The sequence below is a fragment of the Lucilia sericata genome, unplaced genomic scaffold (genome assembly GCF_015586225.1).
Source record: "Lucilia sericata isolate MDLA Ls3-8-SP2 unplaced genomic scaffold, ASM1558622v1 Contig000254F_arrow, whole genome shotgun sequence".
NCBI lineage: Eukaryota > Metazoa > Arthropoda > Insecta > Diptera > Calliphoridae > Lucilia > Lucilia sericata.
In genome coordinates, this window is record NW_023994280.1 from 81,577 (window position 1) to 99,061 (window position 17,485).

At 30.5% G+C, this 17,485-nt stretch overlaps 1 protein-coding gene across 4 annotated transcripts; it reads right to left on the reverse strand.

Annotated features, from left to right (window-relative positions):
• Nucleotides 1–2,328: 2,328 nt before the first annotated feature.
• Nucleotides 2,329–17,113, reverse strand: LOC119602797 (glycerol kinase). Of its 4 annotated transcripts, none has more exons than XM_037954512.1 (3): nucleotides 16,502–17,113; nucleotides 4,930–5,628; nucleotides 2,329–4,089 (listed from the first exon to the last, which is right to left on the reverse strand). In XM_037954512.1, exons 2-3 carry the CDS (start codon nucleotides 5,570–5,572, stop codon nucleotides 2,984–2,986), a joined length of 1,749 nt encoding a protein of 582 aa, XP_037810440.1. In that variant the 5' UTR covers nucleotides 5,573–5,628; nucleotides 16,502–17,113; the 3' UTR covers nucleotides 2,329–2,983. The 4 variants fall into 4 exon arrangements, with proteins under 4 accessions (XP_037810440.1, XP_037810439.1, XP_037810442.1 ...); XM_037954511.1 differs by lacking the exon at nucleotides 16,502–17,113 and adding an exon at nucleotides 14,702–14,820; XM_037954514.1 differs by lacking the exon at nucleotides 16,502–17,113 and adding an exon at nucleotides 9,297–9,525.
• Between the last annotated feature and the right edge of the window lie 372 nt (nucleotides 17,114–17,485).

A 17,485-nucleotide genomic window follows, 5' to 3' on the forward strand; every position in this document is an offset into this window, starting at 1 on the left:
GATTTTATAACATTTATAAGGAAGAAATCATGCATAAATTTCCATGAAAATATATTATATCGGTATCTTTTTTAATTATCATTGTGAAGAATATAATTTAATAGTTAGTTATTAAATTATTTCTTTTCCTTAGCATTTTTATGCTGAATAATGTTATTTATAAAACTAATATAATTGGGTACTTAACTCACAGAAAGTGATAAAAATAAATTTGTAAAGATTTGCCATGAAAAGTGTTTGAAAATGTTGTAAATTGTTAAATTTTAATCATTCCAAAGTGAAATATTTTTGATCCAGAAATTAAGAAGTACTAGTTCTTGGCAAAAACTTTTTGGAAATGTCGGAGAAAGAAACTGAAGTTGCTGCCCGTTTAAGATATTATTCAGAAACTCTTCATCAATTTGGCGCAAAAAGCTCGCTGATTATAGTTTCACATTCTAGCGGCATAAGACTTTTCTGGTGTAATTTGTTAAGCAAAATCGCCTAATTTAAAGTCTCAGGGCAAAGGCTTTGTCTTTCAGAAAATATCTTGCAATAGTGCAATAACTGAGACCCAGAAGTTCAGCAATAACGGCATGACTTATTTTTTTTTTTTGGACTGCTGAAGCTAGGAATAGAGATTCTGGATTCCAATAAATATTCACTTACGACACTTAACATATTTACCCCAGCAATAATATATTTGACAAGATCGGTTGATTCAACCAAACTATACTTGAAATCAAGGAACAAAGGTTTTGGAACTTTTAAATAATAAGAGTGTCAGAATTGAGGACCCGAAATTGTCGATCAATTTATGTTTTAAAGTATTTCTTAGAGACCTCCGGTAGGTTAGTGGTTATTGTTCTAGTCTGGTAGACCGGAGGTGGTGGGTTCGATTCCCACCTGAGGCACTGGTTAAGGAGCGCACAACAGGCCCGATAGAGGCCTGGGTATATGTCTGCGGATTTGATGTATATACATCCTCCTTACGGACTAACTAACTAACTAAGTATTTCTTATAACTTTTGCTTCGATATAACGATTTCATCGCCTACAGACTTTTTTGGGGATTTATAAAGTTGCGGTTTTAGAGGGATAAGTTTACACTAAGTCAAATTTTAGTCCTTTAGTCATTTTTTATGTAGAACTCTATGATTTGTTGGATCTGTCGGTCATACATATAATATAAATAGCAGCTTTAACCCTTTCACGCACAAAACTAAACCGCTAAACTTTTTATGGATATGACTTCACCACACACTTTATTTTGACGAATACTGATCATTTTTGATGAAATATTATCCTTTTTAGCATGTAGTGACATCAAATTCTAAAAAATATCGTATTTTTCTTTGGAAATAACTATTTACTGTAGCTGTGAACTAAAGATTACGCTCAAAATCGGGAAAAATTAAAAACAAAATCTTGGGACACCGGTGTCCCGTATACGTGATAGAGTTAAAGGACATATGAAAGTCAAGTTTCCTAACTAGCATGAATAATAAGATATTTTGTCATAATAGAGCATAAGGTTCAATGTTCATCAGTTTCGAATAGACTGCACCATTCTGAATTTAAATACAGCTTGTGAAAAAAAAATATACTTCCACAATCTGAACAGTAGCGTCAAACCTAGCTCACGTTGTGTAAAACATTTTTCTTCATATGAACATTATTTCGAGGGTTCTACTAATCGAATTTTTAACAAAAAAATCCCTTTAAAATGGACCTTTAAATCTAGTAAATACAATTTTAAACAGAAAATTGATTAAACTTCTCTTGATTTTACAAAAAAAAAATCGAATATTGACAAGAAAATAGAATTTTAACCGTAAAACTGAATTTTCGTCAGAAAATTGAATGTTCACACGAACGTCAAAATTTCTAAAAAAAACGATTTTAAGAGAAAATGAAATTTTCTCCAGTTTTCATATCTTAATGAATCAAAATTTAAAAAAAATAACAACCTAACATTAATTCCATTTTTGCTACAAACATTTCCAGATTCTTTCAGATAATTATTAAGTTTAATAATTAGGAATATCTTAGTAATGAGACTCATTTTAATTTCATAAACACAGTAATCAAAGTTAATCATCTTTGGAACATTTTACCTATAATACCTGGAGGAACAGGATGTAAGTACTGAGGGTTTAGATTGGGAGATCTCCTCTGACTATATTAAAATTTATACGTATGTATATAGGACGCAGAAATTAAGTTGTGAAACGACAATTTAAAAATTAGTTTTTTAAAAAATTCTTAAAATATTTCTAATTAAATTATAAATAAAATAAACTTTCAACGCTTTTTTATATAAAACAAATAGTTTTATTTTTTAATTTTATTTCTTCAATCATTATTTCTTTTTTTATTTTAATAACTAGTTATAAACTAGCAATAACATTATAAATATATATGTATGTATGTTGTTTATTATGTAATACATAATTAATTTTTTTAACTTATTTACAATTATAATAAAAATAGCAATAAAAATGGAGAAGCGTAAACTTTAATTATTTTAAAGAATACCTATTGGGGGGCCTAAAATTTAACTGTTTTATATATTATACACACGTTAAAGTTGTATAAATTTTTATCACAAATAGTTGGCTATAATTAAAAACTAAAAACAATGAAAAAAAATAAAGAAATATATAACAAGAAGATAAAAATTATTAAAAAAGCATTAACAATTTAAAAAATTCAATTATTTACAATTAAATACTTTATAAGTACAATAATTTGATTTATATAAGAAGTTATATTAAGTTAAAACCTTAAGGGAAATCTAGGAAATTGTGGCAATTTTTAAAAATGTTATATAACAGGAAGCATTGGAAACTAGGGTTAAAGTAATTGAGTGACTTAAGTATACTAAGTAATCAAAGTTATGTCAATTTGAATGTCTTTCTTATTCTTAACTTTATTCCTCTTAATTTGCTCCCTTTCATAATAACTCTATATAAAAGATATCTTTCCTGCTTTCAATGATTGTCTATGATTTAATATTTCTTAAAGAATGAGCCAACATAGCAAATGTTGTTATAAGGAATAAACTACCAGGTACTGATGACAACATACGATATCTTTCTTCGGTCATATGCTTCGATTTACCACGATCTGCCCAATCGAAACTACGCTCTACAGCCTTCTTCCATTTACCATATCTATGAGCTCGCTCCTCATCTGTGCTTGTTGGCAAAAAGGTATCATAATAAATATTATCATAATGCCTTTTCTCGGGATCAAATTTACACAATTCTATGCCTTCAGCTTGAGCTGCACACATGGCCGCCCCAAAAGCAGTAGAATCTAAGAGTTGAGAACGAAATACGGGCACACCTGCAGTATCAGCTTGCAGCTGCATTAAAACATTATTGGAGGATAAGGCACCATCGGCATGCAGTTTATTGAATTTGAAACCGCCCTCTTTATACATACACTCTAAAATATCTCTGGATTGAAAGCATATAGCTTCAAGCGCAGCTCTTACCACATGATGTTTGGTGGTGAATTGTGTTAGACCTATAATCATACCACGAGCATCTTTACGCCAATAGGGGGCATAGAGACCAGTAAATGCGGGTACAAAGTAAACATCTCCTGTAGTTTGTACTGCTTCTGCATACTGTTCAGCATCGGAAGCTTTTGGCACTATACGTACTTTATTTTGCAACCATTCCAAAGCATGTCCAGCTACCGCTACCGATCCTTCCAAGGCATATACTGGCGGCATATTGGGTCCCAATTTATAAGCCACTGTGGTCAATAGACCCCTAGAGGATATAACTGGTGTGGTGCCGGTATTGCAGAGTAAAAAGCAACCAGATCTATAGGTGTTCTTAGTTTGTCCCGGTTTAATACACATTTGTCCTAGCAGAGAAGCTTGTTGATTGCCCAATATACCACTAATGGGCATGCCCTTGAGTACAGAACGATCATCTAAAACTTTACCATAAATTTCCGAACAACTTCTAATATCGGGCAGCATATCAGCATGTATGGAGAAAGTTTTCAATAAAACTGGATCCCATTCGAGAGTTTCAATATTCATAAGCATGGTACGCGAAGCATTGGTAACATCGGTTATGTGTAGAGCACCTGATTGTATAAAATTTAGATTAATATGATGACTTTTTGTAATAATAATGGAGATGGAGTTTATGAAACGGCACACAATTCTATCAAATGTTTACTACTGATTATAAGCACCTACGGACTTCTTGAAAACGTATAATCTTGGACCCCTTGTAATTCAGTTCCCTGGAATCAATGTTTCAAAATACTCCAATGCAAACAACACATTAAGAAGGTTGTCGAGTCATCTCAACCATTAGATTATGGTGTCCTTCCCTGACACAACCGGTTGGACTTTCGCATGGTCATTCCATCCAACAATGATGGACCAGAAAACATTTCAATGGTTTGCAAATAGCGGACTCTGATTCAGATTCTTAAACGATCACCTCTCAGTGATCCCGGATAGTGAGAGACAACTTCTCAGTCATTAAAAGTCCATTTTTGTACAATTAAAAGCTCTTTGGTGCAGTTGACATAACTGCTACCGCGAACGAAATGTCCCTACTGCATTGCCTGTCATAAATATACCCACAACACAATTCGATTGTCCCACCAACTCTACAAATTGGTCCCCCATAGACCTCTGATTAAGAACGACTGAAAAGGGTCACTTTCTCCAGCTCCCCTTAACACCTACGGACACTTTTAAAAATATTTAAATCCATGACGACATAAAACTTTTCAGGAACTCTCCTCTCAATTCCTCAATATATGTATATTCGAATTCCTGACCCATTTTGTATAATAATTTCTTCTAATTTCTTTCTTTTCCTTTTCGTTCTTGCACTTCATACTAAAATTTGTGTGACCCCTCTTAAATTTATGATCATGAAATTCAGCTTAGCTTGATTATCCACTCACCCCTAGTAAGGTTCCAAACAATCCAACTGTCAATAGTACCCGCCTTACAACGTTTCTCTCGGCAAGCTTTGCGCACGGCAGCCACATTATCCTTTAGCCATCTGATCTTTAAAGCCGAAAAGTAGGGTGATACGGGTAAACCCACTATATTTTTAAAATGATTTTTATTTTGCTCCGGTATTTTGGCCAAAATTTGATCCACAGTTTCGGTGGTACGTATATCATTCCAAACAATGGCATTATATAAAGGTTTACCCGTCACACTATCCCACACTACAGTAGTTTCTCTCTGATTAGTAATGCCTATCGTGAAAATATCCTCTTTGCGATAGCCTAAAGAAGGTAGCATACTAACAGCTACTTCACAGCAACGATAGACATTGTTTATAATGCCCACAGGATCCTGTTCGAACCAGCCGTCTTTCACGGTAATCATTTGTTTTTCTATATGATGGCTGGCGATTTCCTTAAATTCGGGTGTGGTGTATATAGAAAAACTAACCGTATTTGTACCCTCATCGATAACACCCACTAGACGATTAAGACTTAAAGATGTTTTACGAAAATCTCCTCCTCTTCTAAAAGGCACCTCAGCACTAGAACTGGGCTTGGGAGTGGTAGGTACATTTTTACCTTCAGTCATATCGTCGCCGGATTCGTCTAAATCACTAGTGTGAGCAACAGCGTCTTCAGAAGTTTCTAAAATTTTATTTGCGAAAATTTTCGTTTTTTATTTAATAAAAAATTTGTTTGTTTTCTTAAATTTAAAATTAACCTTAAGATTATGGTAAAAAAAAACAAGCGAAAATATTAAAAATAAACACAAGCAGCAGCATCACGCTTTAATAAAGTGAATTTTATGAAATAAAAACATAAATTTAGATGACCCCGAAACCTCATGCACTCCAATAATAAATTTTAGGCAAGCACTTCTTAAACTAGAACTTATGATTAAAATGATAAAGATATTTTTAATGAATTATGTATAAAGAATAAAAAAAAAATAAATGAGAAGAAACAGGCCCCCCTGGTACTATCGTGTTAAAACCAGTTCAGTTGTTTACCTAAAAATAAAATGCTATTTGTTTTTTAAATTTAAGACACAAACACAGCCATTAATATTTAATGTAGTTTAAACATATATTATGATTATTTGCTATAAAAACGTAATAAGTCCTAAGTTGAAGTTATTCAATAAAAGATCTTAAATAAATTTAAAACATTTTGCTAAGATTTCGATTAACAAGCTTTGCCAAGACACCATAAGTTTAAACTAAAATACAAACAAAACTTAGTTATGACGTTTTTTAACCAACTGAAGCATATTTACACAAGTTACTAACCAAATAATTGACTAATGTATAAATTATTTTTACTGTTGAAATTAATTTTTAAAAAGATAACCCTCTTAAAGGTTTAAAGATTGTAGAAATAGAAATTACTTTAGCAAAATTTAAAGACCTTTAAACGTAATGGCTCAAAATTGATAATTTTAAGTATCAAAATGTTTGGAATTTTTTTATTAGACGAGTTAATATTAAGAAATTTTTAGAAAGTTCTTATTGTAGTTTTTATTATCTTAAACGATTTGGAACATTTTGAGTTTTTAAAGAAAATATACACCTACTTTTCTAATCAAAATATTCTAATCTAATAAATATTATTATGAGTCACAGTACGGTTATCTATATTTACTATTTGTGTATAATTACACAAATAAATTATGTAGAACTCTTGTAAAATACTTAATTGAAAAATATGAAAAGTACTTATTTCAAAACATGTTTAATAGAAACAAGAGTTCAAGAAGGGTTATTTAAAAACGTTGACGAATACTTTGTAATTGACAAATAAGTATAGCCGAAAGACGCAGCTACTTATTTAAGGATCTTGATCACAGCTCATACCTGTATTAAAACCCAGTTGAGAGTGTTTTTCCCATTCTTTGTCATTGCATGCTCTAAAATATCTTCGAATTGAAATGACAGGGATGCTTTTGATTACTCAACAACTGATGATTTGTGGTTCATTGATCCCCCGGCCATACCGAGGAAGCATAGAAAATATCACAGAAGATTCCAAAATAAACCTTGTTCTACTCCCATCTGAAGTCTTTCTAGTGCTGTTCTAGTTCTGTTCTAGTTCTGTTGCAGTTCTGTTCTAGTTCTGTTCTAGTTTCTAGTTCTGTTCTAGTTCTGTTCTAGTTCTGTTCTAGTTCTAGTTCTGTTCTAGTTCTGTTCTAGTTCTGTTCTAGTTCTGTTCTAGTTCTGTTCTAGTTCTGTTCTAGTTCTGTTCTAGTTCTGTTCTAGTTCTGTTCTAGTTCTGTTCTAGTTCTGTTCTAGTTCTGTTCTAGTTCTGTTCTAGTTCTGTTCTAGTTATGTTCTAGTTCTGTTCTAGTTCTGTTCTAGTTCTGTTCTAGTTCTGTTCTAGTTCTGTTCTAGTTCTGTTCTAGTTCTGTTCTAGTTCTGTTCTAGTTCTGTTCTAGTTCTGTTCTAGTTCTGTTCTAGTTCTGTTCTAGTTCTGTTCTAGTTCTGTTCTGTTCTAGTTCTGTTCTAGTTCTGTTCTAGTTCTGTTCTAGTTCTGTTCTAGTTCTGTTCTAGTTCTGTTCTAGTTCTGTTCTAGTTCTGTTCTAGTTCTGTTCTAGTTCTGTTCTAGTTCTGTTCTAGTTCTGTTCTAGTTCTGTTCTAGTTCTGTTCTAGTTCTGTTCTAGTTCTGTTCTAGTTCTGTTCTAGTTCTGTTCTAGTTCTGTTCTAGTTCTGTTCTAGTTCTGTTCTAGTTCTGTTCTAGTTCTGTGCTAGTTCTGTTCTAGTTCTGTTCTAGTTCTGTTCTAGTTCTGTTCTAGTTCTGTTCTAGTTCTGTTCTAGTTCTGTTCTAGTTCTGTTCTAGTTCTGTTCTAGTTCTGTTCTAGTTCTGTTCTAGTTCTGTTCTAGTTCTGTTCTAGTTCTGTTCTAGTTCTGTTCTAGTTCTGTTCTAGTTCTGTTCTAGTTCTGTTCTAGTTCTGGTTCTAGTTCTGTTCTAGTCGTTCTAGTTCTGTTCTAGTCTGTTCTAGTTCTGTTCTAGTTCTGTTCTAGTTCTGTTCGAGTTCTGTTTCTAGTTCTGTGTCTAGTTCTGTTCTAGGTTCTGTTCTAGTTTCTGTTCTAGTTCTGTTCTAGTTCTGATTCTAGTTCTGTTCTAGTTCTGTTCTAGTTCTGTTCTAGTTCTGTTCTAAAGTTCTGTTCTAGTTCTGTTCTAGTTCTGTGCTAGTTCTGTTCTAGTTCTGTTCTAGTTCTGTTCTAGTTCTGTTCTAGTTCTGTTCTAGTTTTTCTAGTTCTAGTTCTGTTCTAGTTCTGTTCTAGTTCTGTTCTAGTTCTGTTCTAGTTCTGTTCTAGTTCTGTTCTAGTTCTGTTCTAGTTCTGTTCTAGTTCTGTTCTAGTTCTGTTCTAGTTCTGTTCTAGTTCTGTTCTAGTTCTGTTCTAGTTCTGTTCTAGTTCTGTTCTAGTTCTGTTCTAGTTCTGTTCTAGTTCTTTTCTAGTTCTGTTCTAGTTCTGTTCTAGTTCTGCTCTAGTTCTGCTCTAGTTCTGTTCTAGTTCTGTTCTAGTTCTGTTCTAGTTCTAGTTCTGTTCTAGTTCTGTTCTAGTTCTAGTTCTGTTCTAGTTCTGTTCTAGTTCTGTTCTAGTTCTGTTCTAGTTCTAGTTCTGTTCTAGTTCTGTTCTAGTTCTGTTCTAGTTCTGTTCAACGATTCTATATTCGATGCATTTCCCATAAAAATTCTGCAAAATATCTAGAGTAATAAAAAACAATAATAAGTCAAGGGCCACTGCCGATAATCAATATCAAATTCGACTTTGGAACAAAAACATTTTAATCTGAAAGCTTTTGAAACATGCCTCTTTTTTAAATGACTTTACAAAAAAAAACTACCGAATCTAAACATGAGTTCTTTTACCCAAAAACATAAACCAAGTACAATCTTAAATTTCGAAAAGGCTTATCAGGCGGCAAACTAAAAAATGTCAATAAAGAAATATAATCAAACACATAAAATTTACACAAATACACATAAATAATAATATAATACATAAAAATTATTTTGCGAATATATAAAATAATTCATTGTTAGTATATGTATGTACATGGATATTTACTGAGCATATAAAGAAATAAATAAGCGGCGTAATAAAAAAATGAAACTTTTTTTGGACAAAGTTCAAAATAAAAATTAACTTTTTTTACAATTTAAAAAACAAAAGAGAAAAATGATGACCACATTTATAAATACTTAAGGGGATTTACCAAACAAAAAATGCATTTAAATTGTAAAATTATTTTCATTTTGTTTATTTTAACATGAAAATGACAAAATATATATATAAATTTTAGTCTATTACCGGTCTATATAGATTTTAAAAGATCTTTGCAATTAACGATTGATTTTAGCAAACAACTAGTAACGAATATAACATGAAATCACACCTACTTTTCGTAATAAAACTTAATAATTTAATTCCAATTTTTCGATCTTCAGTTGTGGATAAATTATTGTTTATTATGAACTTTTTTTAATTTATTCCAAAAAACAAATATGTATTCGTTGTTTTCGTTTAGTAATTTTTTAATTATACATGCAATTTTGTCTTGTTTCTTTTGTTTGTTATGTAAATTTCACTGTTTGTCACAAAAATTAATACATAAATTTATACAAAAAAAATGCATTCGTTTAATAAAATATTGTTTTTTTCTTTTGCTTTAATTTTTTCGAGAAAAGAAGTCACCACACACCACGTCCGCGTTGTTTAAAAGTCGTTGAGTATCTGGAGTGAAACAATCAGACAAAAAATATTCGAAAAACAAGACTTTATTTTCAATATACAAAATATTGAGTAACACAAGAAAACCGGCTGACTGGCGGTCTGTGTGTTGTTATCAGCCAACGAAATTGAAAGCAAATATACTCAAAGGTAAACCCAATATTTGGTGGCTCTCACAGAAGTTTTTTTCGTTTTTTTTTTATAAAAAAAATAATATATTATAAAGAGCCTTTAAATATTGTTTTCTTTCAGCAAATAAAGTAAATTGTACTCAAAATGTTGGTGAGGAGTAAATGTCATTTCCAAAGAATGCATTTCGGATAAGAAAACGGTTAAAGGGCTACAAGTTCAGTTCTAGTTCAGTTCTAGTTCAGTTCTAGTTCAGTTCTAGTTCAGTTCTAGTTCAGTTCTAGTTCAGTTCTAGTTCAGTTCTAGTTCAGTTCTAGTTCAGTTCTAGTTCTAGTTCAGTTCTAGTTGAGTTCTAGTTCAGTTCTAGTTCAGTTCTAGTTGAGTTCTAGTTCTAGTTCAGTTCTAGTTCAGTTCTAGTTCAGTTCTAGTTCAGTTCTAGTTCAGTTCTAGTTCAGTTCTAGTTCAGTTCTAGTTCAGTTCTAGTTCAGTTCTAGTTCAGTTCTAGTTCAGTTCTAGTTCAGTTCTAGTTCAGTTCTAGTTCAGTTCTAGTTCAGTTCTAGTTCAGTTCTAGTTCAGTTCTAGTTCAGTTCTAGTTCAGTTCTAGTTCAGTTCTAGTTCAGTTCTAGTTCAGTTCTAGTTCAGTTCCAGTTCAATTCTAGTTCAGTTCTAGTTCAATTCTAGTTCAGTTGTAGTACAGCTCTAGTTCAGTTCTAGTTCAATTCTAGTTCAGTTGTAGTACAGCTCTAGTACAGCTCTAGTTCAGTTCTAGTTCAAATTTGACCATGAGTTTGTAGAATATAAAAGTCCAAATATCTACTTCACATACTCTCCTCTTTTTAGAAGCAAGACAAACCTTTTTGAATTGCAAGCAACTCTTCTCTACTTAAGTAACGCAAACAACAAAATCTACAATATTTATTTGCGTATGAACATAAATTGATAAACGAAACAAACCAACAAAAAATGCTAATATTTTTGTCATAGAACACAGAAACAATTGACATCAAACAACGATTTCTAGTCAAACTTTTTTTTAATAATTTCGGCTACTGATAAGACCACAATCTTTAACTCTATAGCGATGTACGTACCCAGTACCATACGATAATAAATTCAAAGTCAAAACCATTACTAAAAGCAAATATATAATATAGAGAACTAAATGACATATAACTTTTAATTGTAGCAAAAAATAAAAAAATCGCAATAAAATAAAAGTAACACAATCAAAATTGATAAGAATTAGACATAGAAAATAGTGCAGGTTGTATGAAAGACCAACCCACAAGATAAGCTGGAGCAGGCATTTTTTATGTCATATTTTTTATAATAAACGATTGGAAAAGTATTTCTGTATGTCAGAAGTGACAATCTAATAAAAAAAGAATTTAATCAATGAAAGTAAAACGCAAATAAAATAGGTATAGAAAAATTATTTATGTATATGGGAAGACAATTTGATCTATTTTGCACACATTTTATAAACATATGTTTGTAAATGTTTTATTTCAACTGATAAATATTGACAAAAGTCATATTAAATGTTGGAGTAATTTGTTGTTTGAAAACAGGTGGTCTTTTGGGGGGATATATGTTTACTATTATAAATTAGTTTTGTTAATAATGTTGTACGGTTCTTAAAATAAACCCCAATAGTTTGGGGGTGACTGTGTCCCCACACAGATTACTATAGAAGTTGATTTTGATTACAAATATACAATTAACTCTAGAATAGCTTATTTCAAGATGATTTTTTACCTGGAACATATTAAATAACCAATTACAAAGTGAACTTGTCAATTTAGAATTTAAGAATTTAAATACTTAATACAGCTGCCGTTACATATTGCGTATATTTAATTAATCTGCTCTATTTTTACTTCTACATTTTTTTTAATAAAAATTAAATAAAAAATTTTTGTTATAAATAGCCTTTTTAATCTACGTCAATTGATAAGTCTAACATTAAAAAATTGGGGTTTTAAAAGCCTAAAAGTGAAGCTCTTTAATGCTATTATAAACAGTTGCTATGGAATTTTTCATTTTAAGTCTGGGGGTTGACAACCGACCTTAGACAATATATTTTATATGGCATAAACATTTCTTTAGATTAAGAAAAATAACAAATGTAAGTAAATATTTCATTAACATACATTAGCTACAGTTTATACTTTTAGAATTGATTTACAAAACTTAATCAGTGACTAGTAAATAGGTGTCCCAGGAACCCTTAAGGACTTTGGAGAGGTTCTTCAAGAGATGGTTTAAGAGGTTCTCTATGAGATGCGAAGAATGACTGGAATTACATTAACTTTCAACAATAACTGTTTGATGGACATAACTAATATCGATACAAGTCAGAGTCCATCCGCTAATAGGTACAAACGAAGAAGGTACTCTTCTAAAAAGTCGGTTGTCAAAGAGAAGAAGTAAATAGACATTCTGAAAGGTCTTGTGATGCAAATACAAGTCCTCCAACTTCCATGGCATATTACTCCAACATATAAATGGACTTTTTATACTCGAAATCGTTACGGACCAAAGCATTATATTCTTCAAGACAGCGCCTAAAAAGGGCCTTAAACTCATACCAGAAACAGGGGATTTAAACTCATATTTCAAACTGCTATAAATACATAATTGCAAACAATTAACATGCGCCCCAAAGTTTATTGAAACGTTTTTTACAAAACAATTAAAATGATTATTTGTTAATTTATTAGTCACAAGACTACAACAGTAGACACGTTTTTTTGTATTTTAACAGCAGTTTGTGAAATTGCAGCCAAAATGCCAAAATACACATACAAAATTAAAAAATAAACAACAAAACGAACCGGTTAATTAAAATACAATTAAATTTTTTATAAATAAAATAGATTTGGTTTAAAAAAAAAACTTAATTACACTTAAATAAAATGAAAATAAATCAAAACGAAAAACAAATTGTAAAAACTAATATTACCGCATTCTATTTACAGGTGTTTAGCTTAAGGGAAATGTAAATTTGTTAAAATTATTTTGACAAAAAATATAAAATGTTATAAATAAAACCCAGAAATTTTAGCTAATTGTTGGTCTAGTGATATTGAACTTTTAAGTCATAAAAAGTGTTTTATTTCTTGCAAAGAGTTAATATAACAGATCGACTGTTTTATGGGCCAATTATTAACAGCTGAATTACAATTAAAACCACAAGCTCTGACAATTAATTTTGAAAAGAATAATTTGGTTTGCCGCTACAGAAGACAAGCCGAAATTTTAAAAATTCTTTTACAGCTCTCTTTCTTTCTTCTGATCCACAATTTTCCCGTTCAGCTTATAATATCTCGATTACAATTGTAATCACAACTTCTATGAACGAGTTTTAAAAAGTAAGATTTGTCCTGCATAGTCGAGACTACAATAGTCTATATATGAGACTAGTTAGTTACTTTGAAATGAAGATGTATATACCTAGACCTTTATCGGGCCTGTTGTGCGCTCCTTAACCAGTGCCACTGGTAGGAATCGAACCCACCACCTCTGGTCTAGCAGACTAGAACACTAACCATTAACCTACCGGAGTCACATAGTTTAGACTATAGTCTTGACTATATTTTAGCCTCTGTTGAGACTATAACTATAGTTAGTCTTTAGCGAGATCTACAGTTTACTCTCGATTATAGTCGAGACTATGGTTCATTCTATGATCGTGACAATAGTTTAGTATGTAGCCGAAACTATATGTTAATCTCATTTATAAACTATGGCTTAGTTTATAATCAAGTATATAGTCGAGACAATAGTTTAGTCTTTATTCAATACTATAGGTTAGACTTAAGACGAGACTATGGTTTAGTATGTAGTGTAGCCAATGGAAACAATAGTTTAGTCTTTAGTCGAGACTATTATTTTGTCCATAGTCGAAACTTTCACACCCAAACTATCCATAGTCGAAAGTGTATTTTATAGTTGAGATAATAGTTTACTCTTTATACCTACTAGACTAATCGTAGACATAGTAATCGAGCTATTTTGGCTTCAAATAGAGAGAACAAGAAGAGAGTTAAGTCTTTATTTAATAATGTATTAATTTCTATTGTTCAAGATTTAATTTCTTAAGAAATAACATTTGTAAATTACCCGGTAGGGATTTATCAATTTGTAATGTACATTAGCAAGTATCTTTAAGAAAAATTAAGTAAAATGATGACGTCAGATCATTTTCCAAGACTTTATTGATATTTTCTATAAGCATTATAATAACAATAACCAAAGTTGGAAATCATGACTCTGTAGCGCTCACTGCTAGTCGAAATGCAATTTTCGACATTTGCACACTTTGCCGCAAATCTCGAGATAAATTCTGTGAGATTACTTCTTACTCTAGACACCCTCCTGCAAAGGAAATTATATTTCCCACCACCACATATTACAAACAATTTATACCCCTTTGGATCATTGAACATATTATTGTTTTAATTACTCAATTTACAATATGAAATATTATCGTTATTTAAAAAAAGCGGAGAAAACAGATAATGGTCAAGTCAAACAAACTAATAAATAAACATTACACAGTAAACACAATACATATTGATAAAAAAAAAACAAAAAGAATTGTAAACATACAAAAAATTCCTGAAAAGACTAGTATAGACTTGCTAAACAAACACTTGAAATCAAATGACACTGATAAGAAAGCAATTGATATTAAAGGAATTAAATAAGAAATGTCTATAAACTCGAGCACAACTCATTACCAGAAAAACATTCAAACAAATGAAGTTACAAAACCTTTACAAGATTATTATCTGTTTTTTTTTTTATTTTAAACTTAAAAGGGCGCCAAACTAATGCCCTCTACAACTCACCCATTTTATAAAAGATTATTTAACGTTTTACTGAAAACAATTTTAAGACGAAAAAAGATTTAAATAAAAAAGCGGAAGCGGATTTTTTGTAGTTGACTCTACAAAGTGTTAACGGCAACTAAATGGATGACTATGAAATAGAAATTAACGTATTGGTGGGTAGAAAAAGCAACAAACAATCACAAGCTAACAAATATTTATTTATTGTGCTTGGGTTTTATATTTTTATTATTATTTTTGCACATTCTTAGAATATGATTAAAGATTACAAACCTCCTCCTAATGTCAATAAAACAAAAAAAAAAACGACAAAAGTTCGAAGAGGGGAAATTATTATTATTAACTTGTTTATCAACAATTAATTACGTAAATTCTACATTTTCTTCTAATTTTATTTTTTTTATTAATTTATTTATTTTCTAATTTCAAAACAAATACAAAGTGAAAAAGCATTTTTTCAAATCGCGTGTATAAAATTTTGAAATTTACAACAGATGCAATTTTTTTAGTGTTAACAAATTGCCTCTACTTTTGTTTCTGTTCTGAACAACAAATCAAAAGAGTAAAATACAAAAATAACAAAAATCGTAATAGAAAAGAGCTTTTAGCTTACAAATACAAAATTGTTTTGTTGTTATTACATAATAATGTAAATATACGAGTAATGTGTTTGGGGTTAGACCTAACCTTTCTTCTACCAATACAAATTGTACACACCGCCACCTCCATTACCACCCAAATCAACCCCTCAAATACCCTGTTTAGCCAGTTCCTCATACTATGACGTTAATATTTTACTGGTTTATTTTTAGCTGGGATCCTACCCATTAAATTGTGTATTCCATACTTTGTTTTGCTTCTGTTACTGTAGTACGTGTAGTAATAGTATGTATTCGTAATGTACTTTTTATAAATATTTTGTTGTTTTTGTGGACGAGCCTTCTTTTTAGTGTTAGCTGATTGGCTGTGCTACTTGTTTTGTTCATAGTTTTGAAATAAAATCAAATGTTTAGAACTTTTGCGCGTAAATATTACCAGATTAATGGGAAAATAAACTTGAGGAAAGAATTTTGCCGTCCTAGCAGCTCCTAGTTATATCGGATTAGAAGATTCCAAGTTACTTTAACTTTCGAACAGCAAGTTCGATATGCTTTTTGCTTTTATTAAGGATCCAACTGGCGATTACTATTGGTAAAACTTCGTTGCTAAGAAGATTAATAATTTTATGACATTTTTAGACATAAACCGATAGCCGACTTCGAAATTTTTCGATAAAAACTGTATTATAGAACCCTATAACTGACTATTTGTATAAATTCCCAAAAATATTATAATTCCCACATCATAGGTACACATATTTTAATAAACTGGCAACATTTTCAGCCAATCAATCACATTAATGGTATCTATAACAAAATCCTATTCCAATAAGAATTTTTATAAAGTAAATGATTTTCTTTTAAAAGCAAAATAAGAAATTTGTTGCAGACAAATACAAAGTACAAAAACCAAAAATAAATTAAGTATAAACAAAAATCAATATGCAAAAGTTTACGAATTATGCAAAAGTTTATTAACCTTGACATTCATAGAAAAAAAAAAAAACAACAAAATAAATGCTTTACTTAACTCAATGAAGATGATGCAGTCTAGTATTTTTGCTAAACAAAAACAAAAATGCGCAAAAATAAAAAGCGTGCAAATTTAAGACAAATGTATACATATTGTATAAATTAATTATATTTCAGAACACAATAATAACAAAATAAATAAAACGTAAATTTAAAATAACCCACTCACCTGATTATAAAGATGTATAGATGATTTTAATATGACGTTTTGCCTGAAGCTGTAAGTTTTGCTATTATCAGGCAAGTTTTTATAATTTATTTAAAATATTTTATCGCTTACAGAAAAAAAAAGTATATTTTATTTCATTTCACTATCTGCTAGTATGAATATTAAATACAACGCCGAGTTACACACTCACAAACATTTATTCAGTCATTCATTCAGTTTCTCAACTATTTATATTTGTTTTTGTTTATCATTTGATTTTATTTATTTATATATACATACTACAAAAATTATATGTACGACGTGTTTCATTGAAAGACGAGCCCACTTTTTGCTGTCTATATGTAAAGATTGTTGTTGCTGTTTTTGCTACTTTTACCGTTAGCTCGCTAATTTGAGGTCACGTTTTTACCAGCCAAATTGATTTCACAATTTTGAAGAAAATTTATCAACTTTTCATAACTTTTTATATTTTTGACTTATAATAGCACTTTACAACACTTTTTAACAATGAATTTTATTAAAATTATTTAATTTCCAATAAATTTAATGCAGCACGTTTCCCCGAACTAATTTTAATAATCGCACATGATTTAATATGAACAGCTGTTTTCAGATACCAGCGCCGACAAGAATTGACGCCTTTGGATAGTACTAAAAGTCAACTGCAGCTTTTCAGCGTTACTTTTGTGTAGTTTATTCACATATCATCTTTTTAATAATAATTAACAGAATTCAATTAATTCAAATTTTATGCTCATATTATTACATGATTGACGAGGATTTCTAGGGTAGTTTTGTACTAAACTTTTTTAATTTTAAAGACGTTTTACAAACAAATTAGTTCCATTATTTATTTGTGAGAGCTTTTGCTGTACGATGAAAAAAATCGAATTTTAAAATATTTGGCTCACCCTGTGCTCGTAGGGTGAGGTTGCCAATATAATTATATTTCGTTGTTACCAGATTAATGTTATTTTTATTTGA